Source organism: Cnephaeus nilssonii, assembly GCF_951640355.1.
Source record: "Cnephaeus nilssonii genome assembly, chromosome: 19".
In the NCBI taxonomy this organism is placed as follows: domain Eukaryota; kingdom Metazoa; phylum Chordata; class Mammalia; order Chiroptera; family Vespertilionidae; genus Cnephaeus; species Cnephaeus nilssonii.
The window spans coordinates 24138893-24160369 of record NC_137090.1 but is presented as its reverse complement, the minus strand read 5'-3'; the positions used below and the strand labels follow the sequence as shown (position 1 = coordinate 24160369).

General features: G+C 39.3%; 1 protein-coding gene across 6 annotated transcripts in view; it reads right to left on the bottom strand.

The window, feature by feature from the left end:
• Positions 1-21477, bottom strand: part of TRIM37 (tripartite motif containing 37) — a 160086-nt gene that overhangs the window by 84742 nt on the left and 53867 nt on the right. For all 6 annotated transcript variants that reach the window (XM_079797018.1, XM_079797016.1, XM_079797014.1 and 3 more), the window contains 6 exons: positions 19551-19636; positions 15670-15864; positions 10027-10335; positions 7133-7261; positions 6592-6781; positions 3840-3958 (listed from right to left, as the gene is read on the bottom strand). In XM_079797018.1, the coding sequence (XP_079653144.1) occupies positions 3840-3958; positions 6592-6781; positions 7133-7261; positions 10027-10335; positions 15670-15864; positions 19551-19636 (1028 nt within the window). The remainder of the gene's footprint in view (positions 1-3839; positions 3959-6591; positions 6782-7132; positions 7262-10026; positions 10336-15669; positions 15865-19550; positions 19637-21477) is intronic.

The following is a 21477-nucleotide window of genomic DNA, read 5'->3' as shown; positions in this document are numbered from 1 at the left end:
ATTAAGGCGAAATTGCTTGTTACTACAAGAGTAAACCTTTCATATGGTTTAAGCCAGCTAGTCTGAGTTTTTGTAACATGTTAAAAAGTCCTTAATCAGTATTCCAAAAGGAGCCAGCAATGTGGGAGCACCACTTTGTACCCCCCTTCGATAGGCTGCCAGTGTGGTCTGTACCCAGAGTGCCACAGCTCTTCTCTGGAATGGGCGTTTGGATACCCACGTCCTCACTGAAAGGGATCTGTGCTACTTCAGTAGGAACTTAAGCAGAGCAGTCTCCAGTGTTAGACAAACCCAGAAAGAAACTGGTCTGCCCACAGGCGTCCTGTAGAGCAGGGGTGGGGAACCTTGTTTCTGCCAAGGGCCATGTGGATATTTATTACATCATTCGCAGGCCATACAAAACAATCAACTTAAAAATCAGCCTGCTCTATTTGGCCAAACATTTAATTAACTCACCCCTCATGCCTTGCCAGGGACAGACCAATGATTTCTCGGGCCTCATACGGCCCATGGGGCGGAAGTTCCCCAACCCTGCTGTAGGGTATCAACTGGGGGAAAGTGGGAAAGAGTCAAACTTTTCAGCAACAAGCCATTAAGCATAAGATTAATACAAGCTTTTCCCATATGGTCCCAGTTAGAAAGAAAAGGCTGGTTGATACATGTCATATGTAAGAAAAGTCAAATTTTACTGACACTCAAGAACTTTAAGATATCACTTCAGTAGTCCCAAATTCTTACCTAGTAAATACAAATACTTTCTTTTAAAGCTTCTTCAGACACCCTGAGAAAGTGAGAGGGGGAGAAAAGGTGGTAGTGGAGGATCTGACACAGAAAATTTTCTCTTAGGTATTCTGCTCCAACAGAGCCTTGTTGTTCCTAAGCACGGATACAAGAGAAACACACTGAACTTTCTACCAAGGTTTACCAGTGTGAAAAACAAAGGTTTTTTGAGAATTGGCTCCTGTTGATGATAGAATACCCACAACAGTGAGTAAGGCCTCATTCCCCTCTGACAAACAAAGAGATTCCAAAAGACAGGAGCTCCTTTTGTCCACTGTGCTCCCTCCTTCCAGCCTCATCACTTAAGTCTCCTTCTCACTGCCTATCCTCAGATGCCAGTGGTAAACTGACAAACTGCAAGGGTGTACTTCTGTGGCACTGTTGATCTGCATGTTTACAACAACTTTTCTTACTGAGTTTTAGGTGCTTTATATCATAACATTCCTTACATAAGAGAAAATGTGTTACTGAGTAACACTGACTACTTGGTAAATATTACCAATTATTTTTATTATTACATATTTGTTCTTTGAGCTTCCTATATACCCTATTACAGCACTCATCTTTTTAAAAAATATATTTTTAAATTAATTTTAGAGAGGAAGGGAGATGAAGAGACAGAAACATCAATAATGAGAATCATTATCGGCTGCCTCCTGCATGCCCCCATACTGGGGATCGGGCCCACAACCTGGGCATGTGCCCTTGACTGGAATCAAACCCAGGACCCTTCAGTCCACAGGCAGACACTATCCACTGAGCCATACCACTCATCGTTTTATATTATAATTGGTTATTAACCGGTTTCTTTGAAAACTGACCCAGTGGTTTCAGTTGCTCTCCTTGCCTCCCTCCCACCACCCACACATAGGGGTGAGGAAAAGTAGATTTACAGTTATGAGTATGCAAAACACGGAATTTTCTTGTATTATTAATTCTTGTGTTCCTTATTTTTCCTTTTTGAACTACTATAAACCTACTTTTGCCAATCCCTGTATATCCAGTATACTGGAGAACTATAACTTACTCCCATTTGTAATCAGGAACCACTCTGGAAAGTAATTTTAAAAATATATATTGTATTTATTTCAAAACGCAAGGGAGAGGGAGAGATAGAAACATGATGAGATAGAATCATTGATCGACTGTCTCCTGTATGCCTCACATTGGGGATTGCGCCTGCAACCTGGGCATGTGCCCTGACTAGGAATCGAACCATGACCTCCAAGTTTATAGGTCGATGCTCAACAACTGAGCAGGCAAGTAATTCTCAAGGAGTGGTCATCCCTGGTTGAGTCATTCAACTGAACCAGAGGCTCTCAACTGGGGATGACTGCTTCCATGGAGACATTTGGCAATGTCTGAACATTTTTGGTTATTGCAACTCAGAGGAGGTAGTACTGAAACCTAGTGGTTAAAGAGATGCAGCTAAACATTCTACAATGCACAGGGCAGCCTCCTACAACAAAGACCATCTGGTCCAAAATGTCAATAGTGCCAAAGTAGAGAAACCCTGAACTAAATAGCAGGTTCAGAAATCATCAGCATCATATGCAATGCCAGGCAAATTAGAAGTATTTTTCATAAATGCTGCATTAATAAAAGGAGCCTGTAATTCCAGTACATGCTGTAATAATTTAAGACACTATAGTTTATAACCATATATATAAATATATGGAAATAAATCCCCACAGGTCCTTCCTATAAAGAACAATCATAATATTTATTAATGTTTTAACAATCAACACTTCACTTTTAAAATCCTTTCCATTTAATCTCTTCTACTGAAATAATGCTGCCCACCACAGGAAAACCAATTAAGAGGGAAGACCAAAATGTTGAATGTTCTTTCACTGAAAAACTTGAAAATGCCACCACCCACATGCCCTCTCACAGGGCAGCCAGTGTGCTGGCACCTGTATGCATGCTCATCAACCACTGAAATGCAAATAAGTGCAGAGGTGGAAGGTGGCAGTTTTACTGAGAAATTTAAAAATCTCAATGTCAAATATTAATAAAATTGACTCGTGGTTCTGCTAACATAATAAAGTTGACTCGTGGTTCTGCTAACATACAGCAAGGGCAATACACATAAGCCCTGTTTCAAACACCTTCCAAATTACAAAATGTCTTCTATACTTTTAGATAAAAAATGAGGAACCTGAAAGAACATGTAGAATACTAGAAATGTAAATGAAAATGAACTTGTAGGTTTTTTAAAAAATGGTTCAAGTATGGAATACTTCTACAAGAGCAAAGCAGTACAAACATTAATCAAGACTCACTTCAAACGATGAAGGATTAACACTTAATATTCTAATTACTGTTTTGGCATATGTCTCCCCCCTAAGACTGAATATATCTAATTCCATCTTTGCATTATCTAACAAAAACTCAATGATTGCAATGTAGGTGGCTTAATATATTAACTGAATAAGCAGATAAACTATCTATAAATTTTCCCCTCCTGTAAATGTCTAGTAAGACATGTCCTTTAATGTAATCAAGTATACATTTTGCCTTCCCCTTTGCTTAATGACCTAGTAAATAAAATTCAGTGGCACAATAGATGTTGTGTCTAGATCAAGGACATCAGATACTGCCTCAATAACTCTTTTGTTTTTTTAAATATACCTTTATTGATTTCAGAAAGGAAGGGAGAGGGAGAGAGAGATAGAAACATCAATGATGAAAGAGAATCATTGATCGGCTGCCGCCTCCACGCCCCTCACCGGGGATCGAGACTGCAACTCAGGCATGTGCCCTTGACCGGAATCGAACCTGGGACCCTTCAGTCTGCAGACCGACGCTCTATCCACTGAGCCAAACTGGCTAGGGTGCCTCAATAACTTTTTAATTAACCAGTTAACTGCCACGTGTCCAAAACAGAGACCATCCCCACAAGCCATGATATTCTGAATTTAAATCTGTCTACAGATGCTTATGGCATACAAAGGGTTAAACCAACCACCACCACCACCACCACCACCACCACCACCACCACCAAAAAAAGGTCATTATTCCCACCTCCTGCCTAATTATGACTTGTCATTCCTTACCTTCCTCAGGGGCAGCTGAAGCTCCTTCAGGCAGTATAGCCTGTAATTCCCCAGTTTCAGAATTATTTTCCAAGTCAGCCATTTGCATTCCTTCCAGACGACCTCCTTTAACATTAGCCCTCAAAGAAGAAAACAACTTGATATTTTTCTATAACTACTCACTGATAATTGTATCTATATTTTCTTCTCCTGAAACTGAGGATATATGGCACTGATGTCTAATACTAAATTTCAAGTTTGTTTATTTTTTAAAATATATTTTTATTGATTTCAGAGAGGAAGGGAGAGGGAGAGATAGAAACATCAGTGATGAGAATCATTGATCCGCTGCCTCCTGCATGCCCCACACTGGGGATCGAGCCTGCAACCTGGGGATGTGCCCTGACCGGGAATCGAACCATGACCTCCTGCTTCATAGGTCGAAGCTCAACCACTGAGCCACGTTGGCCGAGCTCAAGTTTATTTTAAAAGTTCACTAGAGGACTCACAACAAAGGTTATAAAATGGATTACATCGGTGTCAACATCATGGCTGTGATATTGTATTAGTTTTGCAAACTGTTATCATTAGGAGAAACTGGTTAAAGAACACAGGATCTCTATGTATTATTTCTTTTAACTGCATGGAATCTACAACAAAAATTCTAATTAAAAAACAACTGCAGCCGAAACCGGTTTGGCTCAGTGGATAGAGCGTCGGCTGCAGACTGAAGGGTCCTGGGTTCGATTCCGATCAAGGGCATGTACCTTGGTTGCGGGCACATCCTCAGTGGGGGCTGTGCAGGAGGCAGCTGATTGATGTATCTCTCTCATCGATGTTTCTAACTCTCTATCTCTCTCCCTTCCTCTCTGTAAAAAATCAATAAAACATTAAAAAAAAAACAAAAAACTGCAGGTGAATCTACAACAAAAATTTCAATTAAAAATGGAATATTTCTCACCAATATGAAAAGACTTTTTAGATATATTGAGTAAGAAAATAAGAGCATCTTTTGTATTAAAAAAGCTATATACTCACAGTTGCTTAAATATGCATAAAAACTGAGAAGACACAAACATCCTATATAATCCTATATAATAAAAGGCTAATATGCAAATTGTCCCCTTGACCAGGAGTTCAACCAAGGGGCGGCCCCTCCTCCCAGCCAGCCTGGGCCGGCTGGACCCCCCCATGCACGAATGCATGCACCAGGCCTCTAGTCATATATAAAAAATTAACAGCAGGAATGTATGTGGGCAGGGGATGGGAAAACTAAGCAGATGGAAGACAAAAATGGGACATTTCTCACTTAATAGTCTTTCTTTTGCTTACTTTTCTGAACCACTTTTATTAAAATTTTTGCTTACACTACTTTAAATCAGGAAATGAAAAGAAGACCCAAGGTGGACACTACCACATGAGCCAGGCTGATGATACAATTAACTGTAAAATGAGGGTTATAGTTAAGAGCTGCAGTCACTTATGAAGAATTTTACAGTCTATAAAAAAGTCTATGTTTATCTATATTTAATGTTTATGGTTAAAGGCAGACATAAGTATCTCCATCACAAAATGTAAAAGCTAGTTGTAGCTTCAAAGTGAAAGGAACATGTATAAAATCAGGCTAATTAATGGAGAGGACAAGTTAATTGCCAATGATTATAACACCTTTCCACTGCTTCAACTTGAGCCAAAACAGAAAATTAAACTACCAGCTATCCTTTTAGTTTTGGTAATTGTCCAGATCTTAAAACTGTATGAAGTTAATACACAAGAGATGAAAATCTTTCTCTAAATTTAATTCAAAGTCTCCAAAGTAGAACCATTCCATTGTTTAATTATAAATGTATTTAACATCCCTAAAATAGATCAGCAAATGGATATTAAGTAAAGCTCATCTAGCACATTCATAGACCATCACTCTATCTTTTGAGGGGATGGAAGTTTAATTGAAATTGACATGGCTGGGGTTTGAGCTTATGCTTCCTAGGAGATAGATAAAGGTGCTGACTATTACATATATCCTTTTGGGAAATTCCAACTATGAGTTTTGAGAACACTTTTATAAGAGGAGAGGAAAAGATGAAATAAAAAACTGTGTTAAAATAAAACTGCCAGAAGTGCTTTGTTCCATACAAAGTATGTGTAAAAGGTCTATGAGATACAATACAGCCCAGCAAAGATGTCTTTGAAAAGTGTGGCACAGATGGTGAAAAAAATGGCTGACACACAAAAAAATATCACAAGGCAGAGGTCATATAAGGTTTCACACCATTATTATCCTAACTTCAGTGAAAATGAGCTCTAACAAACTAAACTTCTGGTACTATATCATCCCATTAAGAAAAAAAGTAAGGGTTTAGATAGGTTTTTTATTTATTTAAATCCTCACTCAAGGATATCTTTTTTGATTTTGAGAGAGAGTAGAAAAGAGGAAGAGAGAAGAGAGAATGAGACAGAGAGAGAGAGAGAGAGAGAGAGAGAGAGAGAGAGAGAGAGAGAGAGAGAGAGAGAGAAACATTGATATGAAAAAGTCACATGGATTGGTTGCCTCCAGCATGCATCCCAACTGGGGCTAAGGATCGAACCAGAGTCCCTTTGGTATGGGGGCAGCAACTGAGCAACACCGGCCAGGACAGGTTTCTGATACTTTAAAAGTTGCACTTTCATACAACAAATTAACTTTATCTCTGCTAAAAAATTAACATACTAGAAATTTATTTTGTTCGTTATGAAGCTATTATTTCATTTAATAAACAAAAACTTAATTTACCCCAAGGTGACCATCTTCCTCCTTTTCTCAACAGCAGGTAAACCATTGATAACTGCAACCACAATAGCATTTGAGTCCAAAGCCTGACTCTGCAGGTCTTCAGATTTCGGCAGAATATCACCGAAACTGCCATGTGTCAAGGCTCGGGGAGAACTGTGCCTGCTCCCAGACTGAGAGCTTCCTGGAGAAACTACAGAAAAGGAAGGGGATATTCAGAAAAAAGTAAAATAAAATGTTCTCTCTCAGATTTCCACTTCAGATCTTATCATATATACATTTTGAAACTACAGGAAAATGCAAAAATAATTTTAAAATATATCATAATCTTTTTGATGCCAACTGTTTAAAATTAAGGCATCCAGAATATGCAATCTAATGGCTGCATTTTTTTTACTGATGGGTCTAATTAATCTGTTGTGAGATCAAGAAACTTTTGAATCCCGTTTCAACCTTAAGGGATAGTCTAAAGCTATACTGTAAGATCAATTCTGAGTAACAGACATCTACCCATGAAAATTACATTTGAAATCTTCAAATTTACCTTCAGACAGAGGTTGACAGTCTCCCCTCGAATAGCTATTTTCCCCAGGGTCTACTGCTCTTCGAAGTGATAGACTACCTGCTATACTGGACCGAGATGGCTTGGGTGAATTACTCTTCTTATTTGTGGCTGCAAAGACATTTAAAAACATTTCTGAATATGATAAAATAGCACAAAATCACTACGTAGGCAGTCAGAGAAAGGCTTAATCTTAACATGCAGGAAAGGTATTCTAGCTACTATGTCAAAAATAAACAAAATAAAACAGGATGCTTTGGTCCCAACTGGTTTATTAGGGGTTTTATTCCAAAAGTGCTCCTACTTTTCCGCTTGTGGAGCAGTGTTAACTTACAAATCCAAAAAAATAAATCAGTCAGTAAACTTCAAAAGAAAAATCATACCAGACATAGACTCTAATCTCCATGTAATTAAACTAGTATTAACGATAAAAATTAACTGGTAAATACTTGGAAACGATAAAATATTACTGGATTGGAAAGAAAATGCTTAAGTAGAAATGAACCACAATTACAATGCTTCAAGATGTTTGTGGCTAAATCAGTAATTAGCAGAAATGGATGGCCTTAAAATGAATTAGAAAAAAACTGATACTAAATGGCCTAACATGCAGAGACTCAAGAAGCTATAAAAAGAATTAAAATAGCCCTAGCTGGTTTGGCTCAGTGGATAGAGCGTCAGCCTGCGGACTGAGGGGTGGGTCCCAGGTTCGATTCCAGCCGAGGGCACATGCCCAGGTTGCGGGCTTTATCCCCAGTGGAGGATGTGCAGGAGGCAGCCAATCAATGATTCTCTCTCATCATTGATGTTTCTATCTCTCTTTCCCTCTCTCTTCCTCTCTGAATTCAATGAAGATATGTTAAAAAAAAAAATAATTAAAATAAATTTTTAAAAAGAGCATAGGTAGATGCATTAAAAGGTAATAAAGAGGTTCAGCAAGGTAGAACAATATAAGACCAATAATCAATTGTTTTTTAATTCAACAATCTGAGAATGAAATGTAAAAACAAAAAATTCCATTTGCAAGAGCATCAAGTAGAAAACAGAGGAAAAAAATTAAGCAAAGAAATATAAGACTTGTACACTGAAAACTACCACACATTGTTGAAAGAAAAAAAAAAGATAGGAAAATACTGTGCTGATTGGAAGACGTAATACTGTTAATATGGCAGTACTCCCAAAGTTGTTCTACAGATTTCAACACAATCCCAATAAAACTTCTAGCTATCTTTTTTTTCTAATGGCTGAAACTGACAAACCGATTATTATAAAATTCACATGAAAATGCAGAAGATCCATTACACCCCCAAACCATCTTGAATGGAGCACTCACAGTTCCTATTGTAAAATAATAAGCCCGGCTGGCGTGGCTTTGTGGTTGAGCATCAACCTATGAACCAGGTCTCGGTTCAATTCTTGGTCAGGGCTTATGCCCGGGTTTCAGGCTTGGTCCCTAGTGGGGGACGTGCAGGAGACAGCCGATCAATGATTCTCATCATTAATGTTTCCTTCTCTCTCTCTTTCTCTCCCTTCCTCTTTGAAATCAATAAAAATTATTTTTAAAAATAAAACTATTCATTGAAACATACAACATATTTTGAACTTGAGAATAAAAAACTAAAGGGATTCCTAAATAGAGTTGAAAACATTACAAAAATTCTATTATTGCTCAGGCATGGCACAGAACTTCTGGCTGGACTTCTTCCATGACAGGAAGAGACACTGGGAACCTGGGGGCAGCCTTCTATTTCCACCCCAATAAATCTTACCACCAGACCTCATCCCCTCATGTGGCTCCCCCAAAATACTTTTGTCGCAACACCACCAGGACTCCATTTCCACCAGCAACAGTCTCTCAACTCCCTCTCAACCCTTTTCAGTTCCTTCTCCACCCAACAAGCAAAGTAATGTTTGTAAAAGGTAAATCAGATAATAAATACTCCGATTTCTGTTCTTTAAAGACTTCCTCCTAAAACCAGAATAAAACACAAAACTCTTTATTGAGGTCTTACCAAACCCTACCAGAGCTAGATCCTGCCTACCTCTCTGCTCATCTCCTATTATTCTCCCCGCTGCTGTGTTCACCATATTCAGCCATAAGGTCTTCCTTTGAGCCTTCAAATATGCAGAGCAAATCTCCTATCAGTGACTTGGCATTTTCTGTTGTTTACCCAGAACACTTCCAACAGATCTTTGCATGGCTGTCATCTTCTCAACCTTCAGGTCTCAGTTCAAATGTTGCTTCCTCAGACTTTCTGGGACTACCCTAACTAAAGGAACACATTCCTCACTGCCCTTTCCACCCACTCTTCCGTTGTTTCCTTCATAGCACTCTTTACTTTTTATCAACCGCAATTATCTTTACTTCTTTACACATTTTAATGTCCAGTCCCCACCATAAAAATACATAAATGCAAGATCCACAAGGTTAAGGATTCTGTGTTTATTGCCCAGTACAGAATAAGCAATCAAGAAATGTAAGCTCTATTATACAGTTGAAAATATAGTCTGTTTTATTTTTTCTTAATCCTCACTGGAGGATATTTTTTCCATTGATTTTTAGATTGTGGAAGGGGCAGAGAGAAACATGAATGTGAGAGAAACACATCAATTGGTTGCCTTGTGCACGGGCCCCAACTGGGCCGGGAATCAAACCGGAGACCCTTTGGTGCTCAGGCTGATGCTCTAACCACTGCGTACACCAGCCAGGGCAAAAAAACAATCTGTTTTAGATAGGAGTAAGGGTGGTATATATCTGAAGTCTTACTTCATTGTAAGAGAGATTTTATTAGTAATATTATTCTGAAAATTACCTGTCCTCTAGCTTCCCAAATGACATGTGGAGAAAAGACACTAACAGGCTCTTTTTCACTTACAGTTTCGTATGTAGCAACTGGCAACTGATGACTTTGCCAAGAGCTCCATTCCCAAATCCTGTAATCTGCCAGAGTTCTCAGTTCCACATGCAGCCAGAGCTGCCTGGTCAGCAGAAAAAAGGCTTGTCTGCATGTCTCCAGAAGGAGCATTGCTGCTTTTTATTTCTGAAAGTGGATTCTTTACATCAGTCTTCATACATCGCACTTCAGCCATTTGAGTTTTCAGTCTTTTTAGCATCTTTAAGTCAGAGGGAACTCGCCACATTGCTTGCTGTTTCCTTTGATCTTTATCTTTTCGAGAATATGAAACTTCAGAAAGAGAGAGAGAGAGAGAGAGAGAACTCATGTTAATATAGATGTTAACATTAATAAAACCATTCTGGCCCTAGATGGTTTGGCACAGTGGATAGAGCATCTGCCTGTGGACTGAACAGTCCCAGGTTTGTTTCCAGCCAAGGGCACATGACCGGGTTGCCAGCTCGATCCCCAGTAGGGAGGAGCAGGAGGCAGCTGATCAATGATTCTCATCATTGATGTTTCTATCTCTCTCTCCCCCTCCCTTCCTCTCTGAAATCAATAAAAATATAAAAAATAAAACCATTCGCCCTAACCGGTTTGGCTCAGTGGATAGAGCGTCGGCCTGCGGACTGAAGGGTCCCAGGTTCAATTCCGGTCAAGGGCATGTACCTTGGTTGCAGGCACATCCCCAGTAAGGGGGTGTGCAGGAGGCACCTATCGATGTTTCATCTCATCGATGTTTCTAACTCTCTATCCCTCTCCCTTCTTCTCTGTAAAAGATCAATAAAATATATTTTAAAAATAAATAAATAAATAAATAAAACCATTCTGCATTGTGAAATATGCAAATTTGATGTGTAAAAAAAGCTACAATACTTTAGGTGGTGTCAACAATAAAAGTATGTATTACATGCCATTAATTAAAATAAATATAGTCACAAATATCTTAGCATTATTCATACCTTCAAAGTTAGAATCTGGGCCACATTATAATCACTCAAATCTGTACTAATATTGAACTCTAAAGTTTAAAAAGCTGCACTACTTCCTGTGCTTTCTTCTTTACATTTCTCTTTTCTCAAATTTTCTACACTGAAGTTTTATTATTTTCACTAGAGGCCCGGTGCACGAAATTCGTGCACTCGAGGGGTAGGAGGTGTCCCTCAGCCCAGCCTGCACCCTTGGGGAATGTCCAACTGACATCTTAGGCCTGCTCCCACAGTGGGCCTAAGCCAGCAGTCGGACATCCTTAGCGCAGCTGGGGACTGTTGCTGCGTTTGCCAGCAGTGAGACTGGTTTCTGACTGAGCAGCGCTTCCTCTGTGGAAGCACACTGACCACCACGGGGCAGCTCCTGCATTGAGTGCCTGCCCCCTGGTGGTCAGTGCGGGTCATAGCGACTGGTCTTTTACCATTGGGCTGAAACCAGCTCTCTGACATCCCCCGAGGGGTCCTGGATTGCGAGAGGGTGCAGGCCAGGTTGAGGGACCCCATTGGTGCACCATCAGGGCTGGGGAGGGATGCGGGAGGTTAGCCAGGGAAGGACCAAGGGAGGGTTCCAGGGCATGTCTGGCCCATCTCGCTCAGTCCCGATTGGCCGGACCCCAGCAAGCTAACCTATCGGTCGGAGCGTCTGCCCCCTGGTGGTCAGTGCACGTCATAGCAACTGGTCGACCCTCTGCCCCCTGGTGGCCAGTGCATGTCATAGTGAGCGGTTGAGCAGCCTTAGCATATCATTAGCATATTACCCTTTGATTGGTTGACCAGACAACCGGACACTTAGCATATTAGGCATTTATTATATAGGACAATTTTAAAACATAGCCAACTACTTAGTCAAATCTGATATAAAAATATATATATTCTAACTAAATTCAAAATGTTGATTTACTGAACTACTATCCAAGCAGATGCAGCTATTACGTGCCATGGAACATCACAAAAGAATAGTTCCCTGCCACTGAGTCTATAGCCACTAAAGTAACAATGTTTTCTTTCTTCCCAGAGAAAATAGTTGAAGTTGTTTTTAACTTTTTCCCCTACCCAAATATTAAAATGAGAGGTATGAACAAGGAAAATATACTTTCCTCTCAGGAAGGAAAAGAGAGCTAAATATTTTGGAAATCAAAGAACATTATGGCTGACTCAAAGAAAAATGAAACAAAGCCCCCCCAAAAAACCACCAAAAAATCCCACACAAAACACAATACCTGCACACACATAACACATCCCCAAACAGGGGGCCTACAGGCACTCAAACCAGACAAAGAACAAGTCCTTTATTAGCAGAAATGACTACAACAACCTTCTGCCATAAAAGAGGACATCTAGTAAAAGGGAGATGCTGTAGTGTATCAGCCATTTCCCCACTTCTCCCTTGCAAAAAAAGGATTCAGATTGTGTTCGGGTATCAGGTGAGAAGCAATGTGCTCAGGGAGGTTAGGTCCCTCCCTTTGGCTCCAGTAGATATGGGTCCAGGACTGGTCTAAGCTCATTATGTTTGATAGTGAACATAAGACTCAGTCTCAGCCAAAAGACTGGGGGGAAGGGGGAGAGAGGTAACTTCTGGGAAGATTTTCTATCATGATTTGTTGTATTTATTTATTTATTGAACAAAATCTATAAAGTGAGTGTTAAATATTTTCAAAATATTAAGTTATTTAATCCTCTGAGGTAAGTACTATTACCTCTATTTTATAAATGAGGAAAGTTAAAACACATAAAGGTTACACAACATAATACTCAAGGTAACACAGCTAATAAGTAAAAGAATTATTGTATTATTTTCCATACAAACAACTGTAAACCTACTTCTGCCCCATCCTGTATTTGTTAGATAGTTTCAAAGTCTGATTTTTCTTTGGGATATACTCCTAAAAGTAAAGTTAAATGATTCAAAGATAGAAATATTTTTGAGCCCAGCCGTAGTGGCTAAGTGGTTGAGCGTCAACCTATGAACCAGGTCACAGGTTTGATTGCCAGTCAGGGCACATGCCTAGGTTGTGGACTCGATCCCCAGTGTGGGACTTACAAGGAGGCAACCGATTAATGATTCTCTCTCATTATTGATGTTTTATCTCTCTCCCTCTCCCCTCCTTTCTGCAATCAATAAAAATATATTAAAAAAAGAAAAAATATTCTGAACCTACTATAAAATTTTCCTTCAAAAAGGTTAAACCAATATACATTCCTACTTCCAGAACCAGAACTTGTCTGTTTCACTAGGTCTTTGCAAATATTGCTTGCCCACAGTTTTCTACAATAAAAACGTCTCAGAAAAAAACATGTAAAATCATATACAATATGGAAACTGCTACAAAAGTACAAATATAATACAAAATGTACTTGGGGATCATAGATAAAAGCAACTGTTTCATAAATTGGTTGTAAGCCTATAGAAAGTATACCTTAGAAAGGAAAGGACCTAAATAAATCCATTCCCCAACTAGGTAGAACAGCTGTACGAGGTGTACCGGTTAATAATGTGAATTTTTTTCAATAGGTGGAGTTACACATATGTTGATATATGTATGCGATTTGATATGTATGCTATTATGTTATATTGACAGCAAGCTTCAAAACTTCATGTCAAATTTGCTGAAAGTGTAAACATCCTAGATATTTTTATGCTTAAAAATGTTGAATTTCATGCCAAAAAACGAGCATTTGTGGGAAGTTTTAATTTATTACTTTATTTTGAAGAAAAAGTTATCGTATACTTTGGGAAGCTTATGGTGAATATGCTCCATCTCAGGTTTAAACGCTTTAAAAGTGATGATTCCGATGTGAAAGACAAAGAATGTCCAGGTCAACCGAAAAACTTTGAAGAGCAACAATTACAAGCATCATTGGATGAAGATGCATGTCAAACTCAAAAACAACTTGCAGAAAGATTAAATGTTGCTCAGCAAACAATTTCTGATCATTTGCAAGCAATGGGAAAGATTTTAAAGGAAGGAAAATAGTTGCCACATCAACTGAATGAAAGACAAGTGGAAAACTGAAAAGTCATCAGTAAAATGTTGCTTCAATGGCACAAAAGAAAGTCTTTTTTGCATCAAATTGTGACTGGAATCCCAAATGCACAAAATCATGGGTTGATCCAGGTCAACCATCAACATCGACTACAAGGCCAAATCGCTTCGGAAAGAAGACAATGCTCTGCGTTTGGTGGGATCAGGAAGGTGTGGTTCTAGAACCAGGTTAATACTGATCGCTACCGACAACAAATATTCAATTTGAACCACACTTTGATCGTAAAACGATCATAATGGGCCAGAATACATGGCAAAGTAATTTTGCTTCATAACGCACCATCACACACTTCAAAACCAGTTAAAGACACATTAAAAGATCTTGCCTGGGAAATATTAACCTGCCCACTGTATTCACCAGACCTTGCTCCTTCAGATTACCACTTGTTCCGATTGATGGCACACGCACTTTCTGAGCAGCACTTCAAAATGTACGAAGAAGTGGAAAATTGGGTCTCTGAATGGTTTGCCTCAAAACAAAAAAGTTCTATTGGGACGGTATCCACAAATTACCTGAAAGATGGGGGAAATGTGTAGCTAATGATGGACATTACTTTGAATAAAGCACTTTTGATGTTTCTCTTGAAATTATCGTGTTTTCTTTGATTACAAAATCCGCCATTATTAACCGGTACAACCCAGTAATTCTCTGATTTCCACACGGAGGCTCTACTTTAGACTTTGTTTGAAAAATGAGTTCCACAGCTTTAACGAATCAAAATCATTGTTTTAAGCCACTGATTAATGTGCTGTTGTTTAAGAAGGTAGGAAAATGTTTGGTATATTTTTTAAAAGATTTCCAACAAAAATAGTTTTTAAAATGTGTCATTTAAAGGTAAATCTTTGGCTATTCAAAATGACCATGCCATAGCGTTTCGAAAAGTCCAACTTTGACTATACCTTTAATATGTATTTGTGTACACTGTATTAGAGTAACACAAATGTAACTTCTCTTCAACAAATAATCTTTGTACCTAAAACACTGCTGCTAGCTGGTTTAGGTTTTTAGGCTACTGAACATTAAAGTGTGAGTAAACCATCTTTTTCTATATTCAACTTAGACAGAGTTCCACTTGGAAGTTATGGTATTCATGAGTTGTGCAAAACGCTAAGTCTATTCACAGAGAGGAAAACTGTATTTCATATGAATCAAACTGTCAATTACATGCAATTTAAAGGGCAAACCATTTAAAAAAGCCAACCCTACTTACAGGCATTTTGACATTATTTTCACACAAAATACCTTTGAACAGTAACAAAAAATTTATTATTATTATTTTTTTTTTTTTTTAAATTTCTTTATTGATTAAGGTGTCACATATTTGTCCTCATCCCCCCATTCCCATCCCACACCCCTCCCCACGGATGCCCCAACCCCCTGTTGAACTTAACCATTGGTTAGGCTCATATGCATGCACACAAGTCCTTTGGTTGATCTCTTTAATATAAATGTCATTTTATGACTTACAATGAAAAAATCAATTTGCTACAGAAATATACTGTTTTCCAACACTTAGATGAAATACTTGGATTAAAATCCAAGAGTTCTTTTAGGGAACCACAAAAAAGGAAAATCACTGTTAATATTTTACCTGTGGGCTGCAACAGTGAAGCAGGTGGGCGAGGTTGTAAGCCCCACAAATTTTCCATACTGTTCCGGCCCTTAAGGTCCAACAAATGCATTAAAATGAAAGGATCAATGTCTAATAAATTACTTGTAGTAGCAGAACATAAGTGTGTTCTTCTTGACATTCTACTACTGGCACCAACATAGCCATGGTTACTACCTGCAAAAAAATAAAATAAAATAATACAGAAAATGCATGCTATATATTTGTACAAATTTAAGTATACTTAAAAGATAAAAGTAAACTGGTTGATGTTTGAATACTTGTCTCTTAGGATGTTCATAATGAGAAGCACAATGAAGAAACCAGATTGCCAGAGAGCTGTACACAGGCACAGTGACTGAGCACTGGCCTCATTACTATCCAGAATTCAGGAGCAACCCTCAAACTCATCCTGAGCCATAGAAATAAAAAAGTGACAATGTATACAGTATATACAATTAGTGGAATAAGAATTAGGAAAGGTGAACGTATCTCATAACCCAGTGGTCTTGGATGAAAGACAAATCTCCATGGTATAACAGATTCCAAGAACTAGACACCAAAATAGGAATCTTCTCCAGGTCTCTGGATAGCAAACTGTACAGATCTATGACATGTTTGGTAGACTTTTTTTATAGCTTAAGTACTGGAACACAAGTTGAAGTTTTTAGACAGAACTTGCTACTGACTGTGAGAAAATGTCCTATTTATATCACCTATGTTGAACTAAGCTTTAAGCCAAGAAAACCACCTTTTTCTCTATGCCTAGTACAATGCCTAGCATATAGAATTATGAAAATACTAGTAGCCCTGCACACGAATCCGTGTGCCAGGAGCTCTCTGCAGGGCCTGGCTGCTACGCACCCAGTGCCCAGAGGCTCTCCGCGGCCCAGAGGCCCATGTGCGGCCGGGTGCAGAACGCTTGCTCGTCGCCGCAGCAACGAAGCAAGCATTGAGCCAGGCTGCTCACACTGCCTGCTCTCAGCAGCCATCTCCCTGGGACTGGGGGACTCCGGCAGAGCTGAGAGGACTTGGCGCCGCCATATTCGTGGTGGAGTGATGGTTAATTTGCATATTACATTTTTATTTGATAAAACTGGTTAAAAATCAACCTTTAAAAAAGCTATTTAGCCGAAACAGGTTTGGCGCAGTGGATAGAGCATCAGCCTGCGGACTCAAGGGTCCCAGGTTCGATTCCGGTCAAGGGCATGTACCTTGGTTGTGGGCACATCCCCAGTAGGGGGTGTGCAAGAGGCAGCTGATCGATGTTTCTCTCTCATCGATGTTTCTAACTCTCTATCCCTCTCTCTTCCTCTCTGTAAAAGATCAATAAAATATATTTTTTTTAAAAAAAGCTATTTAAATATATTTTATACTGTAATACCTGGAAGCAAGTCACTAAGCATAGCTTACATTTAAGGGTGGCGAGTTACACTTCACCTCCTTGAAGAGACAATATGTAAAAAAATTATTTGGAATTCTTTTGTATGTGTATTCTTATACTTATATATATTGGTTATATACCTATTCACCTTCAGATTATAAATTACTTAAGAGTAACTCTTCTTCATTGTATTTTCCAGAAATCCGGAAATAGGAATTTCAATAAATGCCTACCAAATATATAAAATCCCCAAAGCACAAAATACAAATTAACTGTTTGATTCACTATTGTATCCTCAACATCTAGAATTCAATGTCTGAATTATAATAGGTGCTCAAAAAAACAAATATATATATATATATAAAACAAATAAATTATAATTTCAGAATTATAGAACATGACATTATTATGAGGTCCATGAGAATAGGGACATCTTTTTTTCAATACTGTAGTTCCTGAAAGTAAAACAGTATTCAGTTTCAGTTAAGTGCTCAGTAAATATTTGGTGAATGAATATGTTAATTGGAAAAATATAATCTCTGCTTACCCAGAGGGTCTAAAAATGTTATATATAAGAATTTCCCTACAATACAGTTGAAGAGAGAGGAAATCAGATTTAACTTAAAAACAAAACAAAAAAAACTGCCCTAGCAGGCTTGGTTCAGTGGACAGAGCATCAGCCTGTGAATTGAAGGGTTCCGCCGGGTTCAATTCTGGCCAAGGGCACATGCCTGGGTTGCGGTCTCGATCCCCAGTGTGGGGTGTGCAGGAGGCAACCAATCAATGATCCTCTCTCATCACTGATCTTTCTATCTCTCTATACCTCTTCCTTCCTCTCTGAAATCAATAAATAAATATATTTTTTTTTAAAAAAAGGCTGAGCCGAAACCAGTTTGGCTCAGTGGATAGAGCGTTGGCTTGCAGACTGAAAGGTCCCAGGTTCGATTCCAGTCAAGGGCATGTACCTTGGTTGCGGGCACATCTCCAGTAGAGGGTGTGCAGGAGGCAGCTGATCGATGTTTTTCTCTCATCAATGTTTCTAACTCTCTATCCCTCTCCCTTCCTCTCTGTAAAAAAAATCAATAAAATCTATTTAAAAAAAATAAATTTAATTTAATTTAAAAAAGGCTGAAAAATATTCAGTAACCTTGACTTAGTACACTCATCTTCCATTTTATACCAAGATGGCCTCTGAATTTTTATGCAATATTTAAAACCTTAAAAATTACATTGAAAATTTAGTAATAAAGTGTATTTACTCAATGTTTATGTGAAAATTATTAAATGATCCCTATTATACTGTTAAAAGTGCAAGGGATACAAAATTCCGACACACATTATATTGCTTCATCGAGTTCAGAGGTGAAAAGCAAAATAGCTATGTAAGCAATAAGAATAATGTTTAACATAGGTTAAATAGGTTCTATAGATCCTAATTAGTTAATTTGAGAAAGCAGAAAAGACACCCAGGGCAAGCCGTCTAGGAGGGCTTCCAGTAAGAAATGAAATAAAAGCAAAAATAAGGAGAAGGTAGAAGGAACAACATGTTGGGAAGCAAAGATGTGAGAAATACCATGGCACATTTAATGGGCTGAAAATGAGGCAGAGGAGTATAAGCAGGCTAAAGAAATGAGCAGAAGCCAGCACATAAAGGATCTTCTACACCATATTAATGAGTTTGGACTTTATCCTATAAGTAAGTAGAATCCAATAAAGGGTTTTAACCTTTTGCACTCGGATGTCGAGTGTGACTCGACACGGTTAGCATTAGAATAAAGGAATCAAGAAAAAAGCAAGCGAGTGCAAAGGGTTAAGTAGAGAAGTGACATGATCAGATATCAATTTGAAAGAAAAAACACACACATTCTGAACTCATGCTGTGGGAAACAGAATGAAGGGGAGCAATAATTGATACAAGGAACCCAGATGAGAGGCTATTTTGAAAGACAGAGGCCTAGAATCTCAGACTTTTATAAGTAAACTAGAGGCCCAGTGCACGAAATTCATGCACGGGAGGGGGGGAGGTTCCCCTCAGCCCGGCCTGTGCGCTCTTGCAGTCCGGGATCCCTTGCTCCTTACTGCCTGCCTGTTCACTGCTCCTTAGCACTGCTGTGGAGGCGGTAGAGGCTCCAGCCACTGCTACTGCACTTGCCAGCGTGAGCCTGGCTTCTGGCTGAGCGGCACTCACCCTGTGAGAGCTTACTGACCACCACGGGGCAGCTCCTGCACTGAGCGTTTGCCCCCTGGTGGCCAATGTGCAACATAGCGACTGGTCGTTCCACTGTAAAGGTCACTTAGGTTTTTATTATATAGATGAGATAAGGTACACAAAGTGCATTTGCCTAGTACATAAGAACATATATCAAATGTTAGCTACTATTATTATTTTAAGAGCTAGTGGCTGCCACATATTAAAACATGAGACGGTCAAAAAAGAACAAAGGGAAGACAGAATGTCTTGTAGACTTGGCCCTTGTACCTGGAGGTCCTGCAGCAGCTGTATCTTCCATCAGTTCTCCCTCTTCCAATTCCATGTTGTTGTATTCCACATCATTTTCTCCAGACCTAAGAATACACAAAATTCATTATTCCCACAGAGTTAAGTAAAATTAACATTATTTGTCACACCTCAATGAATTTTATAAAAATAATGCATAGCTTTCTCTTGTGAAGACAGGATATTTCTAAATACAAAAATGAAGAAAAAGACTTTGTTCATTATCACATGTATAGTTAGTATTAATAGTCAAACTACCTTTAAAAAATACTAAGATAGCTTGGAAACATTTAAAAGAGAAAACCTGAGAACCATTGTAGAGCAAAAGATTACAGCTTTAAATAATAGGTACCTTAATGATAGTAAATTAGGCTTAAAACACTACATTTTAGCCCTAGCTGGTTTGGCTTAGTGGATAGAGTGTTGGCCTGCAGACTTAAGGGTTTCAAGTTTGATTATGGTCAAGGGCATGTACCTCGGCTGCAGGCTTGATCCCGGCCCAGGGCCACGTGTGGGAGGCAACCAATCCATGTGTCTGTCTCACATGGATGTTTCTCTTTTTCTGTCTCTCCCCTTCCCCCCACTCTTGCTAAAAATCAATGGAAAAATATCTTCAGGTGAGGAATAACCAAACAAAGCACCACTACATTTTAAGGTTAAAAAAGAAAGATGCTTAAATTACTGCATATACTAAATATTTTCCTAAAATACTGTCCTATCTAATAAAACAGTAATATGCAAATTGGCCATCACTCCAACACAAAAGATGGCCACCCCCATGTGGACACAAGATGGCCACCACAAGATGGACAGCAGGGGAGGGCAGTTGTGGGTGATCAGGCCAGCAGGGGAGGGCAGTTGGGAGGGACCAGGCCAGCAGGGGAGGGCAGTTGGGAGGGACCAGGCCTGCAGGGGAGGGCAGGGGTGATCGGGCCGGCAGAGGAGGGCAGTTGGGGGGGACCCAGGCCTGAAGGGGAGGGCAGTTATGGGGGACCAGGCCTGCAGGGGAGGGCAGTTGGAGGCGACCAGGCTGGCAGGGGAGGGCATTTAGGGGCAATCGGGCCGGCAGGGGAGTAGTTAGGCGTCAATCAGGCTGGCAGGGAGAAGCAATTAGGGGCAATCAGGCAGGCAGGCAGGCAGGCCAGCGAGCAGTTGGGAGCCAGCAGTCCTAGAATGTGAGAGGGATGTCTGACTGCCCGTTTATTATCAGCTGGACATCCCTTGAGGGATCCCAGATTGGAGAGGGTGCAGGCTGGGCTGAGGGACACTCCCCTGCCCCTGTGCACGAATTTTGTGCACCAGGCATCTAATTTCAAAATAAATGGTAATAACCCCTTATCAAAGTCCTCACAGTCTATCATACCAAAAAACACTATTACCTTATTTTATTTTTTAGTATATTTTTATTGATTTCAGAGAGGAAGAGAGAGTGAGAGAGTAAAACATCAATGATGAGAATCATTGACCAGCTGCCTCCTGCACACCCCCCACTGCAAATCGAGCCCACAACCCAGGAATATGCTGGGACTCTTTAGTCCACAGGCAGACACTCTATCCACTGAGCCAAACCAGCTAGGGTTTTTCGAATATTTTTGGTATTTTGTTGGTATTTCCTTTGAAAAATGGGCTGATGCCAGGGCTGGAATAGAGAAAGTACAGGTGAACCTGGAATGTCTTATAGTGCCAGAAAATAAGAAAGTGCTTTAAAAATTATGAGGACATCCCAAAGGACACAGGAGTTATCTCTTTAACAGGCTCCCATTGGCTAAATCTTGGATAGCCTGAGTAATAAATGATAATAAATGGGTTAAATTATTTAATAAAAGAATCTGTGAATCCATATTAATGAAATTAATCAATTAATTAATAGAGAAAGTTCTTCCTTAAAGTATAATTCCAACTAAGTCAG